The sequence below is a fragment of the Columba livia genome, chromosome W (assembly GCF_036013475.1).
Source record: "Columba livia isolate bColLiv1 breed racing homer chromosome W, bColLiv1.pat.W.v2, whole genome shotgun sequence".
In the NCBI taxonomy this organism is placed as follows: Eukaryota; Metazoa; Chordata; class Aves; order Columbiformes; family Columbidae; genus Columba; species Columba livia.
The window spans coordinates 5,406,217-5,429,678 of NC_088641.1; the positions used below are offsets into that span (position 1 = coordinate 5,406,217).

General features: G+C 37.1%; 1 protein-coding gene across 4 annotated transcripts in view; it reads left to right on the forward strand.

Moving 5' to 3' along the window:
• LOC135577066 (chromodomain-helicase-DNA-binding protein 1-like) overlaps positions 1–23,462 on the forward strand; it is an 88,685-nt gene that overhangs the window by 60,151 nt on the left and 5,072 nt on the right. For 3 of the 4 annotated variants that reach the window (XM_065044724.1, XM_065044727.1, XM_065044725.1), the window contains 15 exons: positions 1,650–1,799; positions 2,469–2,617; positions 2,880–2,976; positions 3,067–3,162; positions 4,192–4,368; positions 4,537–4,697; positions 6,514–6,555; positions 7,299–7,429; positions 7,865–8,003; positions 8,735–8,885; positions 10,670–10,792; positions 11,152–11,277; positions 13,713–13,964; positions 14,394–14,534; positions 21,713–21,891. In XM_065044724.1, the coding sequence (XP_064900796.1) occupies positions 1,650–1,799; positions 2,469–2,617; positions 2,880–2,976; positions 3,067–3,162; positions 4,192–4,368; positions 4,537–4,697; positions 6,514–6,555; positions 7,299–7,429; positions 7,865–8,003; positions 8,735–8,885; positions 10,670–10,792; positions 11,152–11,277; positions 13,713–13,964; positions 14,394–14,534; positions 21,713–21,891 (2,114 nt within the window). The remainder of the gene's footprint in view (positions 1–1,649; positions 1,800–2,468; positions 2,618–2,879; positions 2,977–3,066; positions 3,163–4,191; positions 4,369–4,536; positions 4,698–6,513; positions 6,556–7,298; positions 7,430–7,864; positions 8,004–8,734; positions 8,886–10,669; positions 10,793–11,151; positions 11,278–13,712; positions 13,965–14,393; positions 14,535–21,712; positions 21,892–23,462) is intronic. The other variant, XM_065044726.1, reaches the window with a different exon arrangement.

Consider the following 23,462-nt stretch of genomic DNA (forward strand, 5'->3'; position numbering starts at 1 on the left):
CCATTGCTTTATGACCCATTTTGAACTCGAATAAGAAAATTGCTGGAATTTGCTTTTTGTCTAACAACATTTCCATAGTCTAAAATAAATATAAAATCAACAGCAAGTAATGAGCAAAAAAACATAAAGCGAGAAAAGTGCATTAAAATAATGTATAACGTAACCACATTTATTTAAGAATGTATTCCAATATCAAACAGCAAATTTCAACAATGCAAAAACCACAGTTCCTTTTGCACCAACCTAATTTGATAAGGTCACCAGCCTAATGGATGAAGGGAAGGCAGTGGATGTAGTTTTTCTGGATTTTAGTAAGGTTTTTGCTACTGTCCTTCACAGCATCCTTCTGGACACATTGTCCAACTGTGAGATGAGTGGATTCATGGTGCACTGTGTGAAGAACTGGCCAAAGGGCAGAGCTCAAAGGGTTATAGTGAATGGGACTGCATCTGACTGGCGACCGGTCACCAGTGGTGTTCCTCAGTGCTTGATTCTAGGGCCGGTTCTGTTCAATATTTTTATCAATGGCCTGGAAGAAGGAGTTGAAGGCACCACCAGTTTGCTGATGATACTAAACTGGGAGGTGCTGTTGACTCTCTTGAGGGGCAAGAGGCCTTTCAGGGGGATCTAGGTAGATTGGAGCATTGGGCAATGATTAATGGCAACAAATTTAACAAGTCAAAATGCCAGATTCTGTACCTGGAATGAAGTAATGGTGGGCACAGGTAGAGACTAGGGAGAAGTAGCTGGAGAGCAGCCCTGCAGAAAGGGGTCTGGGGGTGCTGGTTGATAGTAGGCTCAATAAGAGTCAGTAGTGTGCCCTGGCAGCCAAGAGGGCAAACCACATCCTGGGATGCATTAAACACAGCATAACCAACCAGTCAGAAGAGGTGATTATCCCGCCGTATTCAGCCTTGGTGCAGCCTCACCTTGCGTACTGTGTAGTTCTGGGCATGACAATTTAGGAAGGATGTTAAGGTCCTTGAATGTGTCCAGTGGAAGGCAACAAAGCTGGTGAAAGGGCTGGAAGGAATGTCTTATGAGGAGTGGCTAAGGACTCTGGGCTTGTCTATTAATAGTTTGGAGAAAAGGAGGCTGAGGGTCAACCTCATTGCTCTCTGCAGCTTCCTGAGGAGGAGAAGTGGAGAGCGAGGTGCTGATCTCTACTCTCTGGTGTCCAGTGATAGGACACATGGAAATGATTCAAAGCTGCACCAGGGGATGTTCAGACTGGACATTAGGAAGCATTTCTTTACTGAGAGGGTGGTCAAACACTGGAACAGGCTTACTAGAGAGGTGGTCGATGTCCCATGCTTGCCAGTGTTTAAGAGGCATTTAGACAATGCCCTTAATAATAAGCTTTAACTTTTGATCAGCCTTGAAGTGATCAGGCAGTTGGACTAGATGATCATTGTATGTCCCTTCCGACTGTAATAGTCTAGTCTAGTCTATTCTAATAGTAATATATTGACTCTAACCATGACAAGCACCTTATTGTATTACAAGTCTAACATATGTTTATGATATACTTAAAAAAGTGTATGAGTTCATAATCTGCTCCACACAGCATATAAAGAAGTGTCATATTGGTTCATTGAAGAATATTATAGCTAATATATATAAAGCTATTTCTTATTTTATAATTTTAGGACTTCTGCTTTTTGCTCTCTACCAGAGCTGGAGGGTTAGGTATAAACTTGGCATCTGCTGACACTGTAGTTATATTTGATTCTGACTGGAATCCACAGAATGATCTGCAAGCACAGGCTAGAGCTCATAGGATTGGACAGAAGAAACAGGTATGCACACTTGTCTTTTTAAGCTCCAAACCTGAAGGCGGGTTTCATATGGTAGCCATAAGCTGTCTGTCTGGGCCATTGCAGTCCTCATGTATTTTGAGAATAATTAATACCTGCCAAGAATGTCTAAAAATGTTAATAATACTAATTTGCCTTTTAAAAATAAATCTTAAAATCTCCCTATATGGTGAGATTGCACAGCAGCTGTAGTATATGGATGAAGAGAGAAGAGTTGTGGACTTGTCCCATTTTCATTGGCATCATGTAATTCTAGAAAGTAACTGTTATACTTCAGGAGCATCTGTTTTACTTAAAGTTAAATACTTCATAGTTCTCTTTGGGTTTCTTTCTTGCAGAAGACTTCAAGTAGTAATCAGATATCACACTTTTCCTTGTGGCAATGCTTGTGCCTAATCACAGAAGTTTAAAGAGAAGAGGTCTAAGAATTTATTTCCTTTTTTTTAAAAATAATTTATGTAGAGACTATGGTAACATGATTGACTCGTTTCATATATGAAATACTAGTTCAATAAGATTTAGAAGATTTATAATCATGACTAACATTTCTCCCTGTTGTTGCTCAAGGGTTTTTTGTTAACTTCATCTGAATATTGTTTTCATGTGTAATTTGTGAGCATGTAAATAAAGCCTTTTTTATAACATGCATAGGTTAATATTTATCGGCTAGTCACAAAAGGATCAGTAGAAGAAGATATTCTTGAAAGAGCCAAGAAAAAGATGGTGTTAGATCACTTAGTAATTCAGAGAATGGACACTACAGGGAAAACTGTGCTACATACAGGCTCTACTCCTTCCAGGTATATTTGTTTATTCTTTCATATTAACTTATGCCGAAGTATACCTGACTATTTAAGTAAAAATGCAAGTCATTTCACTTGGTTAATAAAAGGCAAAAAATATGTGGTAAGAAGTTATGTAAGTAAAGACTGCAAATTATATTGGCTTTGAATATTTTTTTACGTATTAAATATGACTTTTATTTAGGTCAAAATTAAGTTTGATTGACTCATGGTTATAGTAATTTGAAAAAGTGTTTATCTGAAACTTTCTGTATTTCAGCTCAACACCTTTTAATAAAGAAGAGTTATCAGCAATTTTGAAGTTTGGTGCTGAGGAACTTTTTAAAGAACCTGAAGGGGAAGAAGAGGAACCTCAGGTAAATGGAACAGTGGATCTACAATTGATGGACAGAGAAACTAAAAATACATATGAATTGTTTTGTTGTAAAGAGAAATTTCTGTTTCAGGAAATGGATATAGATGAAATCCTGAAGAGGGCTGAAACTCGAGAAAATGAGCCAGGCCCACTAACTGTAGGAGATGAGTTGCTTTCACAGTTCAAGGTATCACTCTGTTCCCTCCCTCTTCCCTTAATTATACTTTCCTCTATAAATACTATTTCTTCTTCTTTTGTGTACCTATTAATCTTTTCTTCATTCTTATGAAACAGGTGCAACAATAAGTCAACTCTTTGGCATATAATGTCTTTCACCTATATAGGATAATTACTGACAGTGCAAACATTTAAAAATGCATAATGTATTTTGCTAACAAAACAAGAAAGATATTTACAAATATATTAGTCTTTGATTTAATTATTAGAAAACTAGGGAGGACTGTTTTTAATGTAATGCTTTATGCTGTTAAGAACCTGTGGTACTTTTGAAAACAGAGAATGAAGTTTGGATTTCTTAGTTGATGACTTTTAGAAATTCCTTTGATCCCCCCTGTAAACATGAATGGTAAATATGCTTTACTGGATAACACTTAAAATATTAAGTGCATCCAAATTGTGTGTGATGGTTTGGGTTTGGTTTGGGGGTTTTTTTGTGTAACTTTTTGTTCTTGTTTAGGTTTGGTGTGTGTGGTGTGGTTTTACTTGTTTTTTCTTTAAAGCAGGGCAGGACTTTTTTAGATCAGTAGAGTACTAAATCACTTCCCTGCTAATCATTCATTTCCAACATCTTGTGATTTCTACAGTTTATTAATGTTTGGTTTGCTCTACATTATTATAGTTTCATATTAACTCAGGAATTCAGTTAGACTTGCTTTCTGCTTTGAAGGAAATTAAATAACCATAGCTATTGGGGAGGCATTTCATAGTGTTTCTATATTACTCAACTTGTAAAAGAAGAAAAATATTCTCATCTTTATATTCAGCTATGTTGCATGGAGTGTGTACTTTTCATATATGAAAATACTTTCATTAAAGACAGTGTTTCATTAAGCATTTTACGTGTACACTTTGTATATATAAATAAATATAATATGCCATTCTGAACTAAGTTTTCCTAAAATACCAATTATTGACTCTTTGTTTAAATAAAATCATGCATTGTTTTGGTGAAAATACTTATGTTCCTATACATAAGGTGGCTAACTTTTCCAATATGGATGAAGATGACATTGAGTTGGAACCGGAACAAAATTTAAGAAACTGGGAAGAAATCATTCCAGAAGTCCAGCGGCGACGAATAGAAGAGGAGGAAAGACAAAAAGAGCTTGAAGAAATATATATGCTCCCAAGGATGAGAAACTGTGCAAAACAGGTATCTCTGGGTTTTGACCAACTAACTTCTTGTTGTTGTGTTTCTTTGTTTTTTCATTACTGTTGTTTTTGGCTTGTACTTTTCACCCCCCATTTTTGACAGGCTAGATAGCACATTATTAAAATGTTTTAGTCACATAGCTTTGAACTACTTAATCTGAAATTCCAGATCAGCTTTAATGGAAGTGAAGGGAAATGCAGTAGAAGCAGAAGATATTCTGGATCTGATAGTGACTCCATGTCAGAAAGAAAACGACCAAAAAAACGTGGACGACCACGAACTATTCCTCGAGAAAATATTAAAGGATTTAGCGACGCGGAGATTAGGCGGTAAGATGTGGGAGGACATGCATGCTTAAAGGGACAAACCATATTTTTTTATAATTTTAGAGTTTGAAAATATGGAAAACAGTCTGTTTTTCCTGAATGTAGTTGAAAAATTTTATTCTAGGCATTTAAACCTTTACTCTTTGTAGTTTGAGGTGCTGACATAAGGAAGTGTTATATCCAGAATTTAAACCTATTTTGGTGAGGAATTACATTGGGTTTGAAAAATGTTCTCAATTGTTTTACAGTCTTTTAATATGTATTATTCTTCCCACATCCCCTGAAGACAATGATTTCAAAAAACGGTTTCTAAAATGGGTGAGCTTTTTTTTTTACCCCACAAACAAAATATTCTACTTCCCATCATTTAACCTAAAAACTATAGTTGAAGAAAGGATACTCACATTTTTGTGGAAATACCTACAAGAGGTTCAGCAAGTTTTGTTTTATTTAAGATATCTTGCCATTGTAATTGAATAATGTTATATGGTACTTTGTAAAACTAAAAAAAATACAAAATCAATTTTGATAAGATATGGTGGTTTAATCTTGGTAGGCAGCTAAACACCACACAGCTGCTTGCTCAATCTCCTCCAAAGGGAGTGGGGAGAGAATCACAAGGGTAAAAATGAGAAAACTCATGTTGAGATGAAGCCAGTTTAATAGGCTAAGCAGAAACTGCATGTGCAAGCAAAGCAAAACAAGGAATAAGGAATTTATTCATTACTTCACATTACCAGGCAGGTATTTACCCATTTTCCGGAAAGCGGGGCTTCATCATGCGTAACAGTTACTTGGGAAGACAGATGCCATAATGAACATCCCCTCTCCCTCCTTCTTCCCCACAGTTTTTATTGCTGAGTATAATGTCATATTATATTGAATATCCCTTTGGTCAGTTGGGGTCAGCTGTCCCAGCTGTGTCCCCTCCCAGCTTTTTGTGCGCTCCCAGCCTACTCGCTGACTGGGCAGTGTGAGAAGCAGAACAGATATTGACTCTTTGTAAGCACTGCTCAGCAGTAACTAAAACATGCCCGTGTTATCAACACTATTTTGGTCACAAATACAAAACTTACTAGCAGGTATGGTGCTCTGAAGAAAATTAACTTTATCTCAGCAAAAACTAGGACATAAGTGAATCTGTACAGCTGGTCCCATCAATATTTGGTGGTAAAAATGCTTCTTTGGTGGAAGGAGGAGAAATTCTTTTGCTTTACTTTGATTGGTTTGTGAAATGCTGCTTTGCTTCTGTAATTTAAGTATTCATGTTTCTCTAAAATACTGTAAAGCTTATAAAATATTTTTGATTATATAAATAACCTTAAAGATCCTTGTTTCCTTTTCATTTCATCTAACATATAGTGGTTTGCTGCTTTTGTCAGGCACATTCTTGTGCTTACATTCCTTTATCTTTCATGTTATGTTTTCCTAAGTCTTAAAATCACATTAAAATTCCAGCTAGCTCCTCTTTATTATGAGAGGCCTAACATAGTGTCTGAATTCTCTATTTACTATAAAGCCACATTTGATTTTTATTATTAGACACATCACATTGCTGAATCGTTTGTCTTGTGAAACTAATTAGTAATTTTTGAAATAAATTGTAACTTCTACTGTTTTGTTTACATCAGTTATTAAACCAAATAGAACTCTGGCTTTAAATGTGGGTTATCTTGATATACTAAGCTGTCCTAGTCTCTAGTTCTTATTTTCTTTGCTTTATCCACATAGCTTTGCACTAAGACTTTACAAATATATTTTTTAAACCAGTGTAGTTGAGCTTATGTTTTTTTACTGCAAAATTATTTTCTGTTACTAGGTTTATCAAAAGTTACAAGAAATTTGGTGGCCCACTTGAAAGGTAAGCTTATTTGATTATATCTGTATAGCAACTTGGAACCTTGTTTTCATTAAAATTAGAACAAGACACCAAGAAATCTGAAGACAAAATAGCATGCCTAAACTTTTGCCTTGACTATAACATGAATTTAAATTATTTTTTGTCCTTTCTTCATACATGGTATGCATGTAACTAGACAGTTTGACAAATCTTTAAATTTTGCAAGACTGCTTGTTTTTCTTTATACTTTACTTACTGTCTTGTTTACTCTGCATTAGTGACAATCATTCAATTTTTTTGTTTGATAGAGTGGGTAAAGCCATAGGCTTTCAACAGACTAACTGCCAGTTTTGCATTTTTCTCATTGTCAGTTCTTATTTTAAATTTTCTGTATTGCTCTGTATTTTGAGAATAATTCCCACCTTCATTTTCTTTAATAGTATTTATATTCTGTATGATCTTATTATATATATATAATAGTTCCTTTTCTATTTAAAAGAATGTGTGGTAATGTAACTCAAAACTGTATAGTTAGGGTCCTTTATAGTTCATGTTGTATTGTCCTCTATGCAAAACACCCTTTATTAGAGTTCCTGTGATCTTTTCTATAGCTGCTTTTAACTGCATGGATCAAAATTGTACACAGCATAGCAAGTGTGGGTGAATGATAGCTTACATAGTCACTTCTGTAGTTTCAAAATCTGAAGGAGTCATTCATAATACTAAAGTTTTAGAGCTGTAAAAACATATTTGTTTTCTTACAGGTTAGATGCTATAGCTAGAGATGCTGAGCTAGTTGATAAATCCGAGACGGACCTTAGACGTCTGGGAGAACTTGTACATAATGGATGCATTAAGGCTTTAAAGGACAATTCATTTGGACAAGAAAGAGCAGGTAAAGTGTGTTTGGGGGAGGCAGAGAGGAATAAAAAGTGTCAAGAGATCTGAATAATTCTTGCACTCTGATTAAAAAAAAACAATTGTGTTAGGGGAAAACATTAACAAAATGTTAGCATGCCAAGTGATATAGAAAAAAGGATTATAGTAGGAAGACTTTTTGGATTTGTGTTTTCCCCCCTTTCCCTGAGTGAGTTGTTGCAGTAGAATGCAGCATGTTTTTGCTTTACCAGGAAATTTAAAATTAATCTGCTTTTATTATCTGGAAGACCTTGAGATTCTGGAGTTTAATTAAAGCGTTTGGTTAAGAAAATTCATTTGCTATAACAGAATGTCTGCTGCTACAGCATCAAACTTCCTTTTTTTCTTTATGTTTGTCCATAAGATGCACATGAAGGCTAAATATTTTAATAATTTGGTCCTTTATTTTAAGGAGGTAGACTTGGGAAAGCTAAAGGCCCAACATTCCGAATATCAGGAGTGCAGGTGAATGCAAAGCTAGTCATCTCTCATGAAGAAGAATTGGCACCATTGCACAAATCCATTCCTTCAGATCCAGAAGAAAGGAAAAGGTAATTTTTTCTTTTTCTAAATGAAACCATAATGTAGAAAGTTATTCAAGGCTTTTATGCATATATTTAAGCAATATATTTAAGCAGACTCGAAGCATGCTAAGACGTCATTGTGTCCCCATTCCCTCTAAGAACTGGCAGCAGAAATCTCTTCTGCATCCTTTCTTTATTCTTTCTTCCCTCTCCTGAGAAGCCAGTATTTGTTTTGGCTTCTGAACTATATTCATTGGGTACTGGGTTCAGTTACACTTAATTATTCCAGACTAGATTTTTAGGCGTGTTGAGGAGCTGCTTTGTGTCACCTCTGCCTGAGAGAAAGCAATATTTGTCAAAGTGGAGCAGATGGTAATTGTTTGTAGTTGCTTAGCCCTCTGAACTTTTTAGCTTGCTACCTTGTGTATCATAGTCCCTAGACTATCTGCTTATTCAGTTAACAGTTACACCTGAGTAATATTTTAAGCTTATCTTCATGGTTAGCCAGTTCTGACTCAATCCATGGCCACAGATAGATGTCTGTTGTTCTTTATATCTTAATCTCGATCTGCTTTAAAACATGCTTCAGTACTGATTTCAATAAATATTTTATAGAAATTGTAAAAAAAAAAAAACTGATAAGTATCTGGATTACTTACCTAAATATACTAGGATCTCAGTGATGTGTGGCATGTATCCCTCTCCCTTGCTAAGTTTGAGAAGATCGCTTATTTATGTTTTTAATTTATTTCTACTAGATATGTCATCCCATGCCACACCAAGGCAGCTCATTTTGATATAGATTGGGATAAGGAAGATGATTCCAATCTGTTAATAGGTATCTATGAATATGGCTATGGCAGCTGGGAAATGATAAAAATGGATCCTGATCTCAGTTTAACACAGAAGGTATGTCATCTGCAAAATTTCATCAAGGACTTTGTTTAGGTAAAAATGCTAATAAGAATAGTTACTGAAAGAGCTTATTTTATAACTGAAATTGCACAGAAGTTAGGTCAGTTGTATTCTTCTGTATGCTTTGGTAAATTATTAGATTTCAAGTTTTTGTGTATTCAGTTGAAGTATACCTTCTCAGACTCTGTTATGTTTCTGTATTTCCATGTATTTGGATCTCTGTCACTTGTCAAGGAAAAAATTAATGAAATATAACAAGGGTAAGTGTAGAGTCTTGCATCTGGGCAGGAACAACCCCAGGTTCCAGTATAAGTTGGAGAATGACCTGTTAGTGAGCAGTGTAGGGGAAAGGGAGCTGGGGGTCCTGGTGGATAGCAGGATGACCATGAGCCAGCACTGTGCCCTTGTGGCCAAGAAGGCCAATGGCATCCTGGGGTGTATTAGAAGGGGTGTGGTCAGTAGGTCAAGAGAGGTTCTCCTCCCCCTCTACTCTGCCCTGGTGAGACTGCATCTGGAATATCGTGTCTAGTTCTGGGCCCCTCAGTTCAAGAAGGACAGGGAACTGCTTGAGAGAGTCCAACGCAGAGCCACAAAGATGATGAAGGGAGTGGAGCATCTCCCTTATGAGGAAAGGCTGAGGGAGCTGGGTCTCTTTAGTTTGGAGGAGACTGAGGGGTGACCTCATTGATGTTTATAAATATGTGAAGGGTGAGTGTCACAAGGATGGAGTCAGGCTCTTCTTGGTGACAACCAATGATAGGACAAGGGGCAATGGGTGAAAACTGGAACACAGGAGGTTCCACTTAAATATGAGAAGAAACTTCTTCACAGTGAGGGTGACAGAACAGCGGAACAGGCTGCCCAGGGAGGTTGTGGAGCCTCCTTCTCTGCAGACATTCAAACCTGTCTGGACACCTTCCTGTGTAGCCTTCTCTAGGTGTTCCTGCTCCAGCAGGGGATTGGACTAGATGATCTTTCAAGGTCCCTTCCAATTCCTAATGTTCTGTGATTCTGTGAATCCTTTCTCTTCCATCTTTTGCTTCCCTAGTTTAAATGCTCTAGTTGTGTTAATTTTATTCTTGATCTTTTGGAGGGAAGGTTGTTTTGGGGTTTTGTTTTGATTTTCCCTGTTTTCTTTGCTTGAAACTGTCTTTTATTTGCAGCGTGAGAACAGCTATACTAATCAGATTAGAAGTAGCACAATGGTGGCTTAGAAGTAGTGAGAAACATTTAGGGAAAGACTGGAGTGAAGCAAACTCAGTGACATTGCCAACAACCTGTTGGTTTGGGATTTGAGGAACCAGGGTTATATACAAATCTGTTTAATGATATCCTGCCCGACTTCCATTAATTTGCTTGTTTTATGAAACCACTCATTTATATGTTTGGCTTCTGAAATATTCTGTGGTAATGAGTTAATGCATTTAGAAGCACAAGGCAGAACTCGGAGGTCTGTGAATGACAGCGGTACAGGAGCTCTGAATTTTTAGATAAGCTATGAGAGTGGAAATAGAAATCTGAAGCTAGTTTATTGAGTTTAAACTTTGTGAGACCATTTCCAAGACTACATTAGTTGTTTGTTTGAGGAAAAATAAAACCTTTAATAAATTCTCCATTCCTTGAAGCATGCTGGCATATTGGTCAGGTATAGTTGGAGTGGATTGTTTTTTTATTTTTATTTTTTTTATTCAGCCTTTTCTGTTCCCAGTGCTCCAGACTAGCAGCTTCCTAATTTGATAATGTGTACTCATAGTTGATACTACCATTGCTCTCCTCAGATTTTACCTGATGATCCAGATAAGAAACCCCAGGCCAAGCAGTTACAGACCCGTGCAGATTACCTCATTAAATTACTGAATAAAGACCTTGCAAGAAAAGAAGCACAAAGACTTACTGGTGCAGTAAGTAAAGCTTGGTATTCAGTAGCAAGATAATATGCTTATGGGCATGTCAGCTGATACTTGTTTTATTCTTAGTTCCACTCTTTGCTTTGTGTAATTTTTCTCTACTGCTAATCATATTATATGAGACTAACTCAAGGAATGAATTGCAAGTTTAATATTGTTTTATTATCTCTTATTTGTATATATTCTCTACTGTTGCATTAAGCTTGGTCTCCAGTCCTGAGAAAAGTGATGGTCATTAGAGGCAATAAATAAAATGAATGCTTTCTTTAACATAAAAAACCAAATATTTTTCTGCAACTGTGGTGTAAACACACTTGTCAGTTGACATAATAAAGATACTAATTTGCATTAAGGGCAATTCAAAGAGGAGGAAAACAAGAACTAAGAAGAAGAGAGCAACAAAGGCTGCAAAAATTAAAGAAGAAATAAAAAGTGACTCCTCATCAGAAAAGTCTGATGAAGATGATGAGGATAATGAGGTAAAGACGATTCATATGGTAAAGATGGCTATTCAGTTGTATGTATTAGTAACACTTTCTATTTGATCTTCTGTTTGACTTAATAAAATTGAAGTACTTGAATGGCATCCTCCTTCTGTGGCAGTTAATATTGCATCAATATCATCACATGGAAGATTATATTTATTTTAATTTAATGATAAGCCTGTACCTCAGCCATTATGATTAGTTTTCAAAATTATCATATAAAATAGTGTTGTCACCCAATTACAAGTGACATTGTGCAATTTCAGTGTTCTTTAAAGACTTGAGCATTTTATCTGCTAGAAATGCAATTTTTAATGTAGCATCTGAATATAAAACTTCTGACTAATCCATTATTGCTACTGATGATGATTCTTCAGGTAGCAACTTTTCTTCAGGCTCAGGAAAAAAAAAATAAATCTTGGTTAGAAAAAAAACAGTATGAATAAATGATGTTTTGAGACATGCAAGTGAATGTTTCTATGTATGTCAGGGCTTTCATTATTCTAATAGACTACTCAACTTTGTTATGTTTTTATTACCTCTGATGTATTCCTTTAGGCCTCTGTTTTTGTTGAGTCATTTGTTTAAATCTACCACACAGCAGAAACCATTAGAGAGAAGAAACCCCCCCCCACACACACACACACAGATGAAGTTTAGGGGCCATGTTGCACCTAATTTTGAGACTTTGAAGGTAGCTAAAAGAACACCAGATTCTTCAGAACACTCTGGAAAAGAGAAAGTTGGAACTCTGTTCTCTTCTCTTGTGATTGTGAATTTGTGGTCAGTAAAAGTTACTAGAACAAAGCTAACCAGAACTGAGGTCTTTTATCATAACCATGCCCTGAAAAATCAGCTCGGTCTTGTGATGCCTACTTCCTTATTGTTTTTAGCTCTTTGCAGCTAAACTACCTTTTACAGGGGCAGACTTCTTTGGAGATATGATAGTTAAATGGACTTAATCTCTCACCCCCCCTATTACTTCTACCCAATCAGTACATGTTTTGTCTCACATCAAGGAAATCATAAAATCGTTTTGGTTGGAAAAGACCTTTAAGGTCATTGAGTTCAACTATTAAACTAGCACTGCCAAGTCCACCTCTAAACGATGTCCATAAGAGCCTCATCTGTGCATCTTTTAAACACCTCCAGGGATGATGACTCAACTGCTTCACCAGGTATCAATCCAGCCTGTCCAAATCCCTCTGTAGACCCCTCCTACCCTCAAGCAGATCAACATTCCTGCCCAACTTGGTGTCGTCTGCAAACTTACAAAGGGCGCACTCGATCCCCTCATCCAGATCATTGATAAAGATATTAAACAGAACTGGCCCCAATACTGAGCCCTGGGGAACACCACTCATGACTGTTCGCCAACTGGATTTAACTCCATTCACTACAACTCTTTGGGCTTGGCCATCCAGCCAGTTTTTATCCAGCAAAAAGTATGCCCATCCAAGCCATGAACAGCCAGTTTCTCCAGGAGAATGCTGTAGGAAACAGTGTCAAAGGCTTTACTAAAGTATAGGTAGACAATATCCACAGCCTTTCCCTCATCCACTAACCAGGTCACCTTGTTATAGTAGATCAGGTTAGTCAAGCAGGACCTGCCTTTCATAAACCCATGCTGATTGGGCCTGTTTGCCTGGTTTTCCTGTACGTGCCATGTGATGGCACTCAGGATGATCTGCTCCATAACCTTCCCTGATGCCAAGGTCAGGCTGGCAGGCCTGTAGTTCCCTGGATTCTCCTTCTGGCTCTTCTCGTAGATAGGTGTCATATTTGCTAATCTCCTGTCAGCTTGGACCTCCCCAGTTAGCCAGGACTGCTGATAAATGATTGAAAGTGGCTTCGTGAGCACTTCCACCAACTCCCTCAAAAACATTAGGTGGAGCCAATCTGGCCCCATAGACTTGTGCATGTCTAAGTGGTGTAGCAGGTCGCTAACCATTTCCCCTTGGATTATGGGGGCTTCATTCTGCTCCCTGTCCCTGTCTTCTGGCTCAGGGGGCTGTGTACCTGGAGCACAACTGGTCTTACTGTTAAAGACTGAGGCAAAGATGGCATTAAGGACCTCAGCCTTTCCCTCATCCTCTGTCACTATGTGTCTCCCCGCATCCACTAAATGATGGAGTTTATCCTTAGCCCTCATTTTGTTGCTCATCGACTTACAGAAACATTTTTGTTGCCTTTTACAGCAGTAGACAAATTAAGCTCTAATTGGGCTTTGGTCCTTCTAGTTTTCTCCCTGCATGACATGAATAGTCCTCATGTTTGTTTCACAACTGCATCCAGCTCCATTTGCTAGGTGTTAAACCAAAGTCTAAAGAAATCACACACAGATTAAAAGTACATTTTAATCTGATGGTTACAAAACTTGTATAGTTAGGAACTCAATTTTATATGACATATACGTTTGTGTATTGCAGAATGAGATTGTTTCAGTGAAACATCCACATAAAAAAATAAAAGCAGAAGAAGAAAATGCAGAAAAGCCTGAGCCAGATATTGGTATAAAGAAGGAAGCTGAAGAAAAAAGAGAGACAAAAGAAAATAAGAGGGATTTGAAAAGGGACAAAAAAGAAAAAGAGGATAAGAAAGACTTGAAAAATATTAAAGAAAAGAGAGAAAACAAAGTAAAAGATTCCACACAGAAAGAAAAAGAAATAAAGGAAGAAAAGGTAACTAGGTTTATTTTTTTTATATACCACTAGAAAAGGCCACCAGGTTTTTGTGAATGGTTTTGGGTTGAAAAGGTAGTTTGGATCATTTACTTTACAGTTGTCATTTCATTAAAATCTTTTGCATCATTTGAAGTTTTATTTTTACCACTTGTAACCACAAGGACAGGCAAATGAAATGGGAAATTACCTCTTTAAAGATACATAGCTTAGTAGGACTGAGAGTGCAAGTGGTACAAGTAACTTGTCCATTCTCCTTCTCCATCCCTCAGAGACAGAAAATAAAAGGTACTGTCACTGAATGTCAGAATTTTTTTATTATTATTATTTAAGAAAATGCAGTCATTACAGTGATTGCCTAATGACAGGATAATTCCAGCCCAAAAATAAGGTTTGCTTATCAGATACATTTTCATGTTTTGTTCTTAGGTAAATGAAATCAAATCTGAAAATAAAGAAAAACATAAAAAAGTTTCATTGTTGGATATTCCGGTTCATATTACTGCAACTAGTGAACCAGTTCCTATATCTGAAGAATCTGAAGAACTGGATCAGAAGACATTCAGTGTGGTAAGTCCCTTGTTGATAACTTAGTGTTTATGCTTGACATTCTAAATGAACACAATTTCTGATGTTCTTGATTCTGCTATTAGGTATTATAACACAGGTAGATACCTATTGCCAGTAAAATCTAAGATCAGTGAAAGGTTTTTGATGCTGTACTAAAGTTTTCAGGCCAGCAGTTTTATTTTATTGCATTTATGCATTATAGTGAAGAGTATTTGCCTAGCTCTAGTTTTAAAATGCAGAATGTGAAGATCCATTCTCAAGAATAATGCATGGATACTGCTTCTTAAAGGACAGAAATGAATGAATTTTAATGCAGCTGCTGTAGTCTCTGGCTTGGCCTTATCAAATACCCCTTTGTTCTTCATAAGCTAACAAGAGAAATTAAGTTTCAGAGTTGCTCTTGAAGTATTACAGACTTCCTGCATTAGACAGAAGAAGTAACAATCATAAAGTCCTTAGAAATATCTTGCAAGAGTAATATCTCTGATACCAAAAGAATTTCAGTTATATCACTAATTTTGACCACAATAGAATCAATATTGGAAGAAAAAAGGTAGGTAAACTCAATCTATGTAAAGTTTTATAGGTCAATTGGGGCCTTTGGAAAGATACTAAGGATTTACTTTGAGCAGCTACTTTTCTGCTGTCAATGTTTTATCATTCATGTCTCAACAGTTGTCTGTTACTGTCAGACAGGTTTACTGGGTCTACTGTGGTGCTGGCTGAGAGGCAAATTATCTTGTTTTCTCGTCAGTATGGTACTGACCATTTTATGTATGTGGGATTTTTTGGTGGTTTGTTTGGTTGGTTTGGTTTGGTTTGTTGTTTTTTTCTGTGTGGTTTTTGTTTGTTTGTTTGTTTATCTAAATGTTATAAGTGACTCATCCATAATTTCCAGGATATATTGTGTGTGGCTAGGTGACTGAAAATCACTCTATTCCAATGTACAATTATGCTTCTCTGTTCACCTCTACACTTAACCAGTGTACTTTGTAAACTGTCTTTTTAAAGGTTGCATTAAGCTGTGGTTAGTACAATATGTAATGTAGCTGCTTAATTACTTAATGGCATGAACTGGTAATGGAACAGTTTCACTGATTTTTGAGTTGTCCCTAGATATTGACACAGTGATGGTGATGTTCTCCAAAACCCCTCATATTTTTGATTGTGAATATACAGACTTGCCTCTCTTCCTTAGTGGAAGTAACAATATAGAACTTTTTTTTGGCCAGGCCCTCTGTTCTGGAAGGTATATTTGTCACTTGACTCCACTCATAAGCACTATAATTCCATTTTAACGGTGTTAAACATAAATTCTTTTGGGTATATTCCCAATCGCAATGCAGTTTTATTCTGGTAGCCAAAGTGTTCTGTCCATCTCCTATCCACAACAAGGCTGCTTCACATATATTTATTGCAGAGGTGTGAAGAGTTGTCGAGTTTTATTCTTCCCCTTAGATAACTGCTCTCCAATCTCAGCAGAAACTATCTTTATAGAAAGAAGTTTGACTCCTTTATCTGTGTCATGGAGGCACTCAAAAGTCAGTTTTAGCTAAATCTGTACCATTCTGATATGCTGGTGCCTCTAATTTACAGGGGGCCCAGTACAAACTCAAAACATCTTCTGTGGTTACTTTAGATACCTTGCATGTTAAGACCCAGAATGGAAACAAAATCCAAATTGCTCTGAACGACCCCTCCATCCCCCATCACTGATAAAACAAGTGAAACTTCTCTGACAAACAGTTCTTATTTGGTTTCTTAGAAATACATACAGGAGGGGTCTCAACAAAACACTGTTGCATTTGATTAAATTTAATCCAATCCTTGTTTTCCAGCAATTGACCTTCTGGTGGTATCCATACACCACCTACCCAGTGTGTGTCATTGTTACTGCACTGTTGCAGGAGATGATAGCCAAATAGGCTAAGAAGGTATTAATTGGAGTGAGGGGCCTGCTGCTGCCATCATAATACTTGCGGTTTGTTGTAACTTCTTTAGCTGCCCCCAGGTAACAGCACTGGCCTCTTCCTTTGGTGTCTTCTGTTTCTTTGTTGCCCTCTGCTGCAGGGACAGACATTGCATCTCTGGCATTGGGTTCTGCACCGTTTTTCCAGCTCATAGTAAGGTTTAACATATTTCGCAGGAAGCCACTTCGGTCCTGTTGGAAGAAGAACACAAGCATGCCCCTTCCCCAGGTGATTAACTCTACAGGCCCTTGCTATTGACTGTTGTGCAGTGGATCCTGATACAAAACCTTTAGTCTCTGAGACAGTGAATCTGGAGCCCGGAAGTGTTTTTCCACTGCTGTGATAGAGAAGGGAGGCATAGCATGATTCAAAAGGTGTAAAGTATATGTTATATTGTCTAATTGTTCTTGAGAATCCAGCCTAAATATTTCCAAGGAGGCACAGTCTACACTTTTTCCTCTGCAACTTGTAAACCATAAAATTTGAGATCTTGAACTAAGTGTCACCACACTCTGCACAGATTGTTCACATCAGATTGTTCAGCACAAACTAAGATGTCATCCATGTAATGATATATTATGGCTTCTGTGAATGCTTCACATGTAGGATGCACAGCGGTACAACAAGCTGGCAAATTGTGGGGCTGTTCATCAAAGTCTCTAACCCCATTTTGACTTTCATGTTTATTGGATATTGTTTTTTCTTACTGGATCAAAGTCCTTTTTGAGTTCTATCAGTGTAGTGTTGGCTTTACTGATACTTTGGCTGCCCATACTAGTGGAAATACAGCATCCAAAATTTCCTTAGATATTTCTTGCTTGCAGCAAGCAGATCTGCACCTTCCAAGCAGCTTCTTGTAGGACATGCAACTAAACAGAATTGTCACAAAATGTTATTTGAGCTTACAATTTACTTAACAAATCTTGACCCAAGATAGGTATAGGGTTTTCTGGCAAATACAAAAATTCATCTGGTAAAACTTTGTTCCAAATTTGGCATTCCATTGGTTTCAAAAAACGACCTTTCTTGCTTTCTTTCCCATGACCTCAAAAACTAGCGCGGTGAATTTACTGAGAAGTCTCTTACAACTAGTTACCATAGAATAAGTCTATTAAATTTCACCCTCAAGACTCCTTCATTCAGTATTACAGTTCTTCAGCAGCAACATTGCTGGGGGGGGGATGGGGGGAAATAAAGCCCCCCTTTCGTCACTTTAGCAGTGGGCAGACAGGTTTTTCTATTTTTTTTTTTCTTCTTGTTGCAGTTTAGATACAGGCAAGGCCATGCAGGTGGCGTAATCGCTGGTGCCAAATGGGAGCTGCCAGGCTCTGGCAGACTCCTTGGTTACAATAAGCTGAGTTTATCTTGCAGCTTGACACAGGCCTGGAATTTATGTTCAAGCTGTACAGCACAGGCCTGGGATATTTTGCTTTTTTGTTTTTCCATTCCATTCCAGCCATAATACACTCTATATGCAATTCCAATTAGCTCAGCAATAGTTACATTCCTTAGCCCCATTTACCTTTTGCAATTTCTTACAGATGTCAAAAACCAGAATATTAAACATCAATCCATTATTTCCATTTTCCTAGATCCAAGTCAGTTCATATTCTAGCAACTTTTAAATACAACCTTATACAATACCAAGTTTAAATACAATCTCTTCCAAGTTCACATCCATCATAGCATTTAGTTTGCTGGGGTTTTTTTTGTGTGTGTGTGGGGGGGGTTGTTTGTTTTTGTTTTTTTTTTTTTTAATCTCCAACTATCACATAAATTCAATGCGAATCAGAGTTTAACAACTTAAATTGTTTTCTGGTCTCAAAATGATTAGATAACAGCAAGAGCAGATTAACTTACGGTACTGTACTTCATCCCATTTTTTCCAAGGTTCTGCAGAACAACATTACTATATGCAGACTAAAATATTGAGTTCAGATATGCAAACAAGATACCAAGTTCAAATATGCAAATGGATCACAATTACAGTAATTCAAGACAATATCTTGATTTTAGCATTGCACCTTTGAACTGCTTACTGCTCAGCCAGGTGGAGGTGCCGTTGGGTCTCCCTGACAAAACAGGTCAGTGCGCACTGGAGCCCAATCAGCACCCGCCCCCCCACCGCAGCAGCAAGCTGGTCTGGGCAAGGCTTTTATTAGTGTCTCATCTGGCGTGCTACAACTGTTATCCCAAAACCAGGATTCTTTACCTGGTGTGCATACAAAAGAGCCAAATTTAGTACACTGAGATGAGACACAGCCTGTCACAGAGTTGCGCAAGTCTGGATGCTGGACAAAATCTTATTATCACATTCACGCAGTAAAGAACTAAATTACTCATAGTCTTCTGTATTATCACAAAATGTACATTTTGAGTCTATGGATTCTCACGATTTAGCAGTCTGTGAACTTACTGTACCATATAACAGGCAAAGACTTATGAAACTGCAATACGATTAAACAGATACCTACAAATAAAACAGGTTAATAATGAAAAGCATCTTGCAGAGTTCTGCAAGTTTTCTGTAATTCCTGTGTTATCAGTTAATTCTCTCTCTACTTGTTGCCATTACGCCTGTAAAACTGTCTGCAGTGATTTAATGATCTCTTGTAGAGTTGTTTTGGGTTTGTTTGTTTGTTTGTTTTTTGCTCTTCTCACTTTAAAAACAACACTAATTGCAACAAAGTGTTATACTTAAAGGTTCTATTCTCCGGCCAGTTTTTCCAGTCATCTAACTTATATAGCAGCCACCACTGATTACAATATTTCATAAGATCCTCTTTCCTCATATTTCCAAGTGCTTTCCTATCTTTTAAAACACCTCCAAATACTGATTTCCTAGGAACACGACTGAAAACAGTCATTTCTGACCCCATCTCGTAAGCAAAAACCTTGAGAAGAGGGAGGGAGGAGGGGGAAGCACAGAGCTGCTTGCAGCGTGAGTGGGAAAAGTGGGGAGAAGGTTTACGGCGCACTTACACAAACATTACCACAAAGAAACAACTGTAACAGCAACCAGTAAAACAATTAACTCACATTCCTGACAAGCTGCTTGATTTTCAGAGAGGCAATACACAGAAGCACGTAATATGTACTGTAAAGCTCGCAGATAACATGTTGATAGCAAACGTTAGCATTCTCTACTGCTAATTTCAACACTAGTGATTACTTAGCTTCTAAGTTTTCAACCTGCTTATTGATGGCCTCTTGAAGATGGTCAATAAATTGCATGTAATTCTCATTGGGACCCTGATTAATAGTTGTAAATGATTTGGCTGCTTTGTCGGTTTCAGGCACCTTTATCATAGCATGATATGCAAGGTTTGCTGACTGCCTCAGGATTTCAGAAACTAATCACACCTGTAATTTTGGTGTGCCAATTAGTGTCTCTTCCAAGATTTGGGGGATACCCTCCCTTTTCAACAGATCCTCATCGTTTCGTCCTAAATGATCTAGAACTGTTACTTTGCATAGGTCTAATTTTGCTTGAGTCTTTCATGGTTTTTATCTGATCTCGGGGCAACACGTACACATACTCCTTTTCTTTTCCTTTTAACTTTTCAAAAGAATGCTGTGGACCCTCATCCTCATCCAAGTCATCAGATAACGCGGACTTGAACAGTGCTGGAGGATCATTAGTAACAGGGGGACTCGGAACAGTGCACATTTTATTTTTTTCTTCCAAATGTAGCCCAGGGAAGCCACCTGCTGTCTCTGCCTGCTCCCGTTGCTCTTTTAGTCCTCTCAAAGTCTAGCAGCAAGTGCCATGTCGTTAACAGTTCAGTTGTTTCTTTGGATCCTTGGATAGCACTTATTTTGTTACCCAAGTCCTTCCATTGTGACACACTAAATACTGTCACAGTGTTAGCTTTAAAACCTTTTGTTTTGCCCCATAGTAACAGTTTTTGTTAAGTCAATTCCAGAAGGCTAACGCCCCGCTTCTTCAGAAGCAACTTCCATGTAGATAATATAACACCTTCTTCTTTAGAGAGGTTCCTCCCATGACACCTTTCCAGGTGTCTTATTCACAATCTGGATCAATAGCAGCTCTCCCCACCGCTCTCAGCTGCACTGGGCTCCGTCCCCATGGCTCTCCTCCAGCCGTCATGGCTTTTTTTCGCCGTCCTCTTTTTCATCCAATATCACGTCGGGGTCACCAAATGTTGCTGTTGGGACGGACAAATGACACAGACAAAGTTCTTCTTATGTACAAACAGCAGTCTAACTTTATTACAGCAGACATTTTTCTTTATCAGCACGTGTCTTTTTGCTATTGGTTACAGGCTACAATAACAACATATCATTGGTTAATTTTGCTTCTGTCTATACCCTCAGTCAGGGGATGTACGGACCCACCATAGTCCCCCACATATATTTATGATTATGCCATGGTCAGATGCAATTTAATTAGCTTGTTCAGCTTTTCAAATGGAAATTACTGCTGTGGGTTGTTGAGGCTAACTCATTTGACTTCTTGTCTACCTTGTGACAGCTAAAAATATGCACTTCATCTACCTACCTTGCTATTGTGGCTGAATGGTATTTCCAAGCAAGTATCTGTAATTTAAAACATGCTAACTGGTTTATCTGCATTTACTATAATAGTAGCACATTTGAATTAGTGTGAAAAATCAAGACTGCCTATATGAAATATATCTATGGGTATGTCTGTGTTGTCATTACTGTTACTAATTTTGGCATACCTAAACTAGCTTTATCCTAGATAGCTCAGCTTCTGTCAGTATCTGCACAGAAGTCAGGCTTAAAAACTGCTCAGAGAAGGAATGCTGATCCTCTATTGAATGCCAAGTTTAATTGTTGCAGAAAGTATCTACTTAATCTTGATACTAAGTTTGTATAGCTTTCAAGGTCCTAACGTTGATTGTAAAACCTAGTTATAATAATTCCTTTCTCTCAGAAAATCTTTTACATTAAATTAGTGCTTACTTTATTATTTGTTACGTACAAACAAATGCTTTCATATAGGAGTAAATTTTCAACTGAACTTAAAATACTACTTTTTCCAAATGAAACATTGTAGTAAAGCTAAAAGAGCTGTGAGCAAAGACTTGTTTTTCATTTGGCTTACAACAGTACTGTCTTTGCCTATATACATAGCACAGTAAGGGTGGGCCATGTTTTACAATTTTTATTATCTTTTTATTTTTCCGTTTAATTAATGTATTCCTTTTTTACATTTTATAGTGCAAAGAAAGAATGAGGCCTGTCAAAGCAGCATTGAAACAACTGGATAGACCGGAGAAAGGCCTCTCTGAAAGGGAACAGCTGGAGCATACTAGACAGTGCCTAATCAAAATTGGGGACCACATTACTGAATGTCTAAAGGAATACACAAATCCTGAACAAATAAAACAGTGGAGAAAGTAAGTTATTCTGCATGATTTTCTTGAAAAAGGAAAATCCGTAATAGCTTCTATTAAGCACAATAGTTTTTCAATATTTCTCTTGTTTCTTATTCTCCCTTTCTTGTATTTTTCTGCTGTATTAAGGACTTATAAAAACATGATTATAAATGGCTCTAGCTTTTAATTGATTCACTGTTCCATACATGCATAGCAATGTATTTTGTCCAGTAGGTGGAGTCATCTTCTTGAAACCAAAAGCAAACAGAAAATAACTGTATTTAGAGTATATTTAATGTTTAGTGGAAAAGAGTTCTTATCATTAAAGAATCTGGCTTTTTCAACTTTGGAGTTTGGTTTGGTTTGTTTTTTTCATGTTAAAAATAGGCCATTATAAATTTGTGTGTTGATGATGATTTTGAGTTGCAGAATCCTTTATTCTTTAAAAAATATACCCTAAAAAGAAATCAGATACTATGATTTTATTAAAAACATTTATCATAACATACTCAAAGATGCATTTCAAAATGAAAGAAGAATTTTAATTTCTTATGCATCTGTGAGGTGATAACTTCAGAAAAAAAATAAGAAAAATGTTGGTTTATAAACTTGTTATATCTTGGTTTTAGGTTCTTAATACAATTTGAGTTAGTTTTATCATAATGTGCACTTTAATCCTTTATGACTGCAAATCTATCCTGCACTTAGATATATGACACTTGGCCAACTGTTTAATTTCCTTGCAGGCTGTTAACTTAAAATATTTTTGCTCTTTGCACTTTACTTCAAAATATTAAGGTGATTGATGGGACCAGACTCTTTTCAGTGGTACCCAACGATAGGGTGAGTGGCAACAGGCATAGACTGAAGCATAGGAGGTTCCATCTAAACATGAGGAGAAACTTCTTTACTTGAGGGTGACAGAGCACTGGAACAGGCTGCCCAGAGAGGTTGTGGAGTCTCCTTCTCTGGAGACATTCAAAACCTGCCTGGATGCATTCCTGTGCGATCTCCTCTAGGTGAACCTGCCTGAGCAGGTGGGTTGGACCAGATGATCTCCAGAGGTCCCTTCTAACCCTAACCATTCTGTGCTTCTGTGATTTCTGTGAACTGAAATACAAAACCAATATCCATGTCATAAAGACACCTTTGTAAACTTATTTCTTTAAGTGGAAATTCGTAGTAGGGCTACTATAATATTAATTCTTAATAATGCTACAGTACCATACATAGATTATTAAAATATGTATTTTGTCTGTAATAATACATAGTATTTAGTAAAGGTATTCATTCTATATTTCTTATACAGGTGTAATTTGGCACACCATTGGATGGTTGTGTCTTCTTTTGCAAACCTCTAGGCCAAAATTATAATGTTTAAATCATCACAGGGAAAGAGCAGATAGATGCTTTTTGAGCCTACACACTTGAGATGTTTCTGAACTAAACACTGATTAGAACAGTAGTATTCTGTAGTCTTTTAAGCACTCCACCTGTAAACTTTGCTAAAATAAACCTAGACTTTAGATATGGTGTCTGTGAAGCAAATGCTGTCTTTAGGGTTTGGCTTCTTGACAACAAAAGAGTTATTT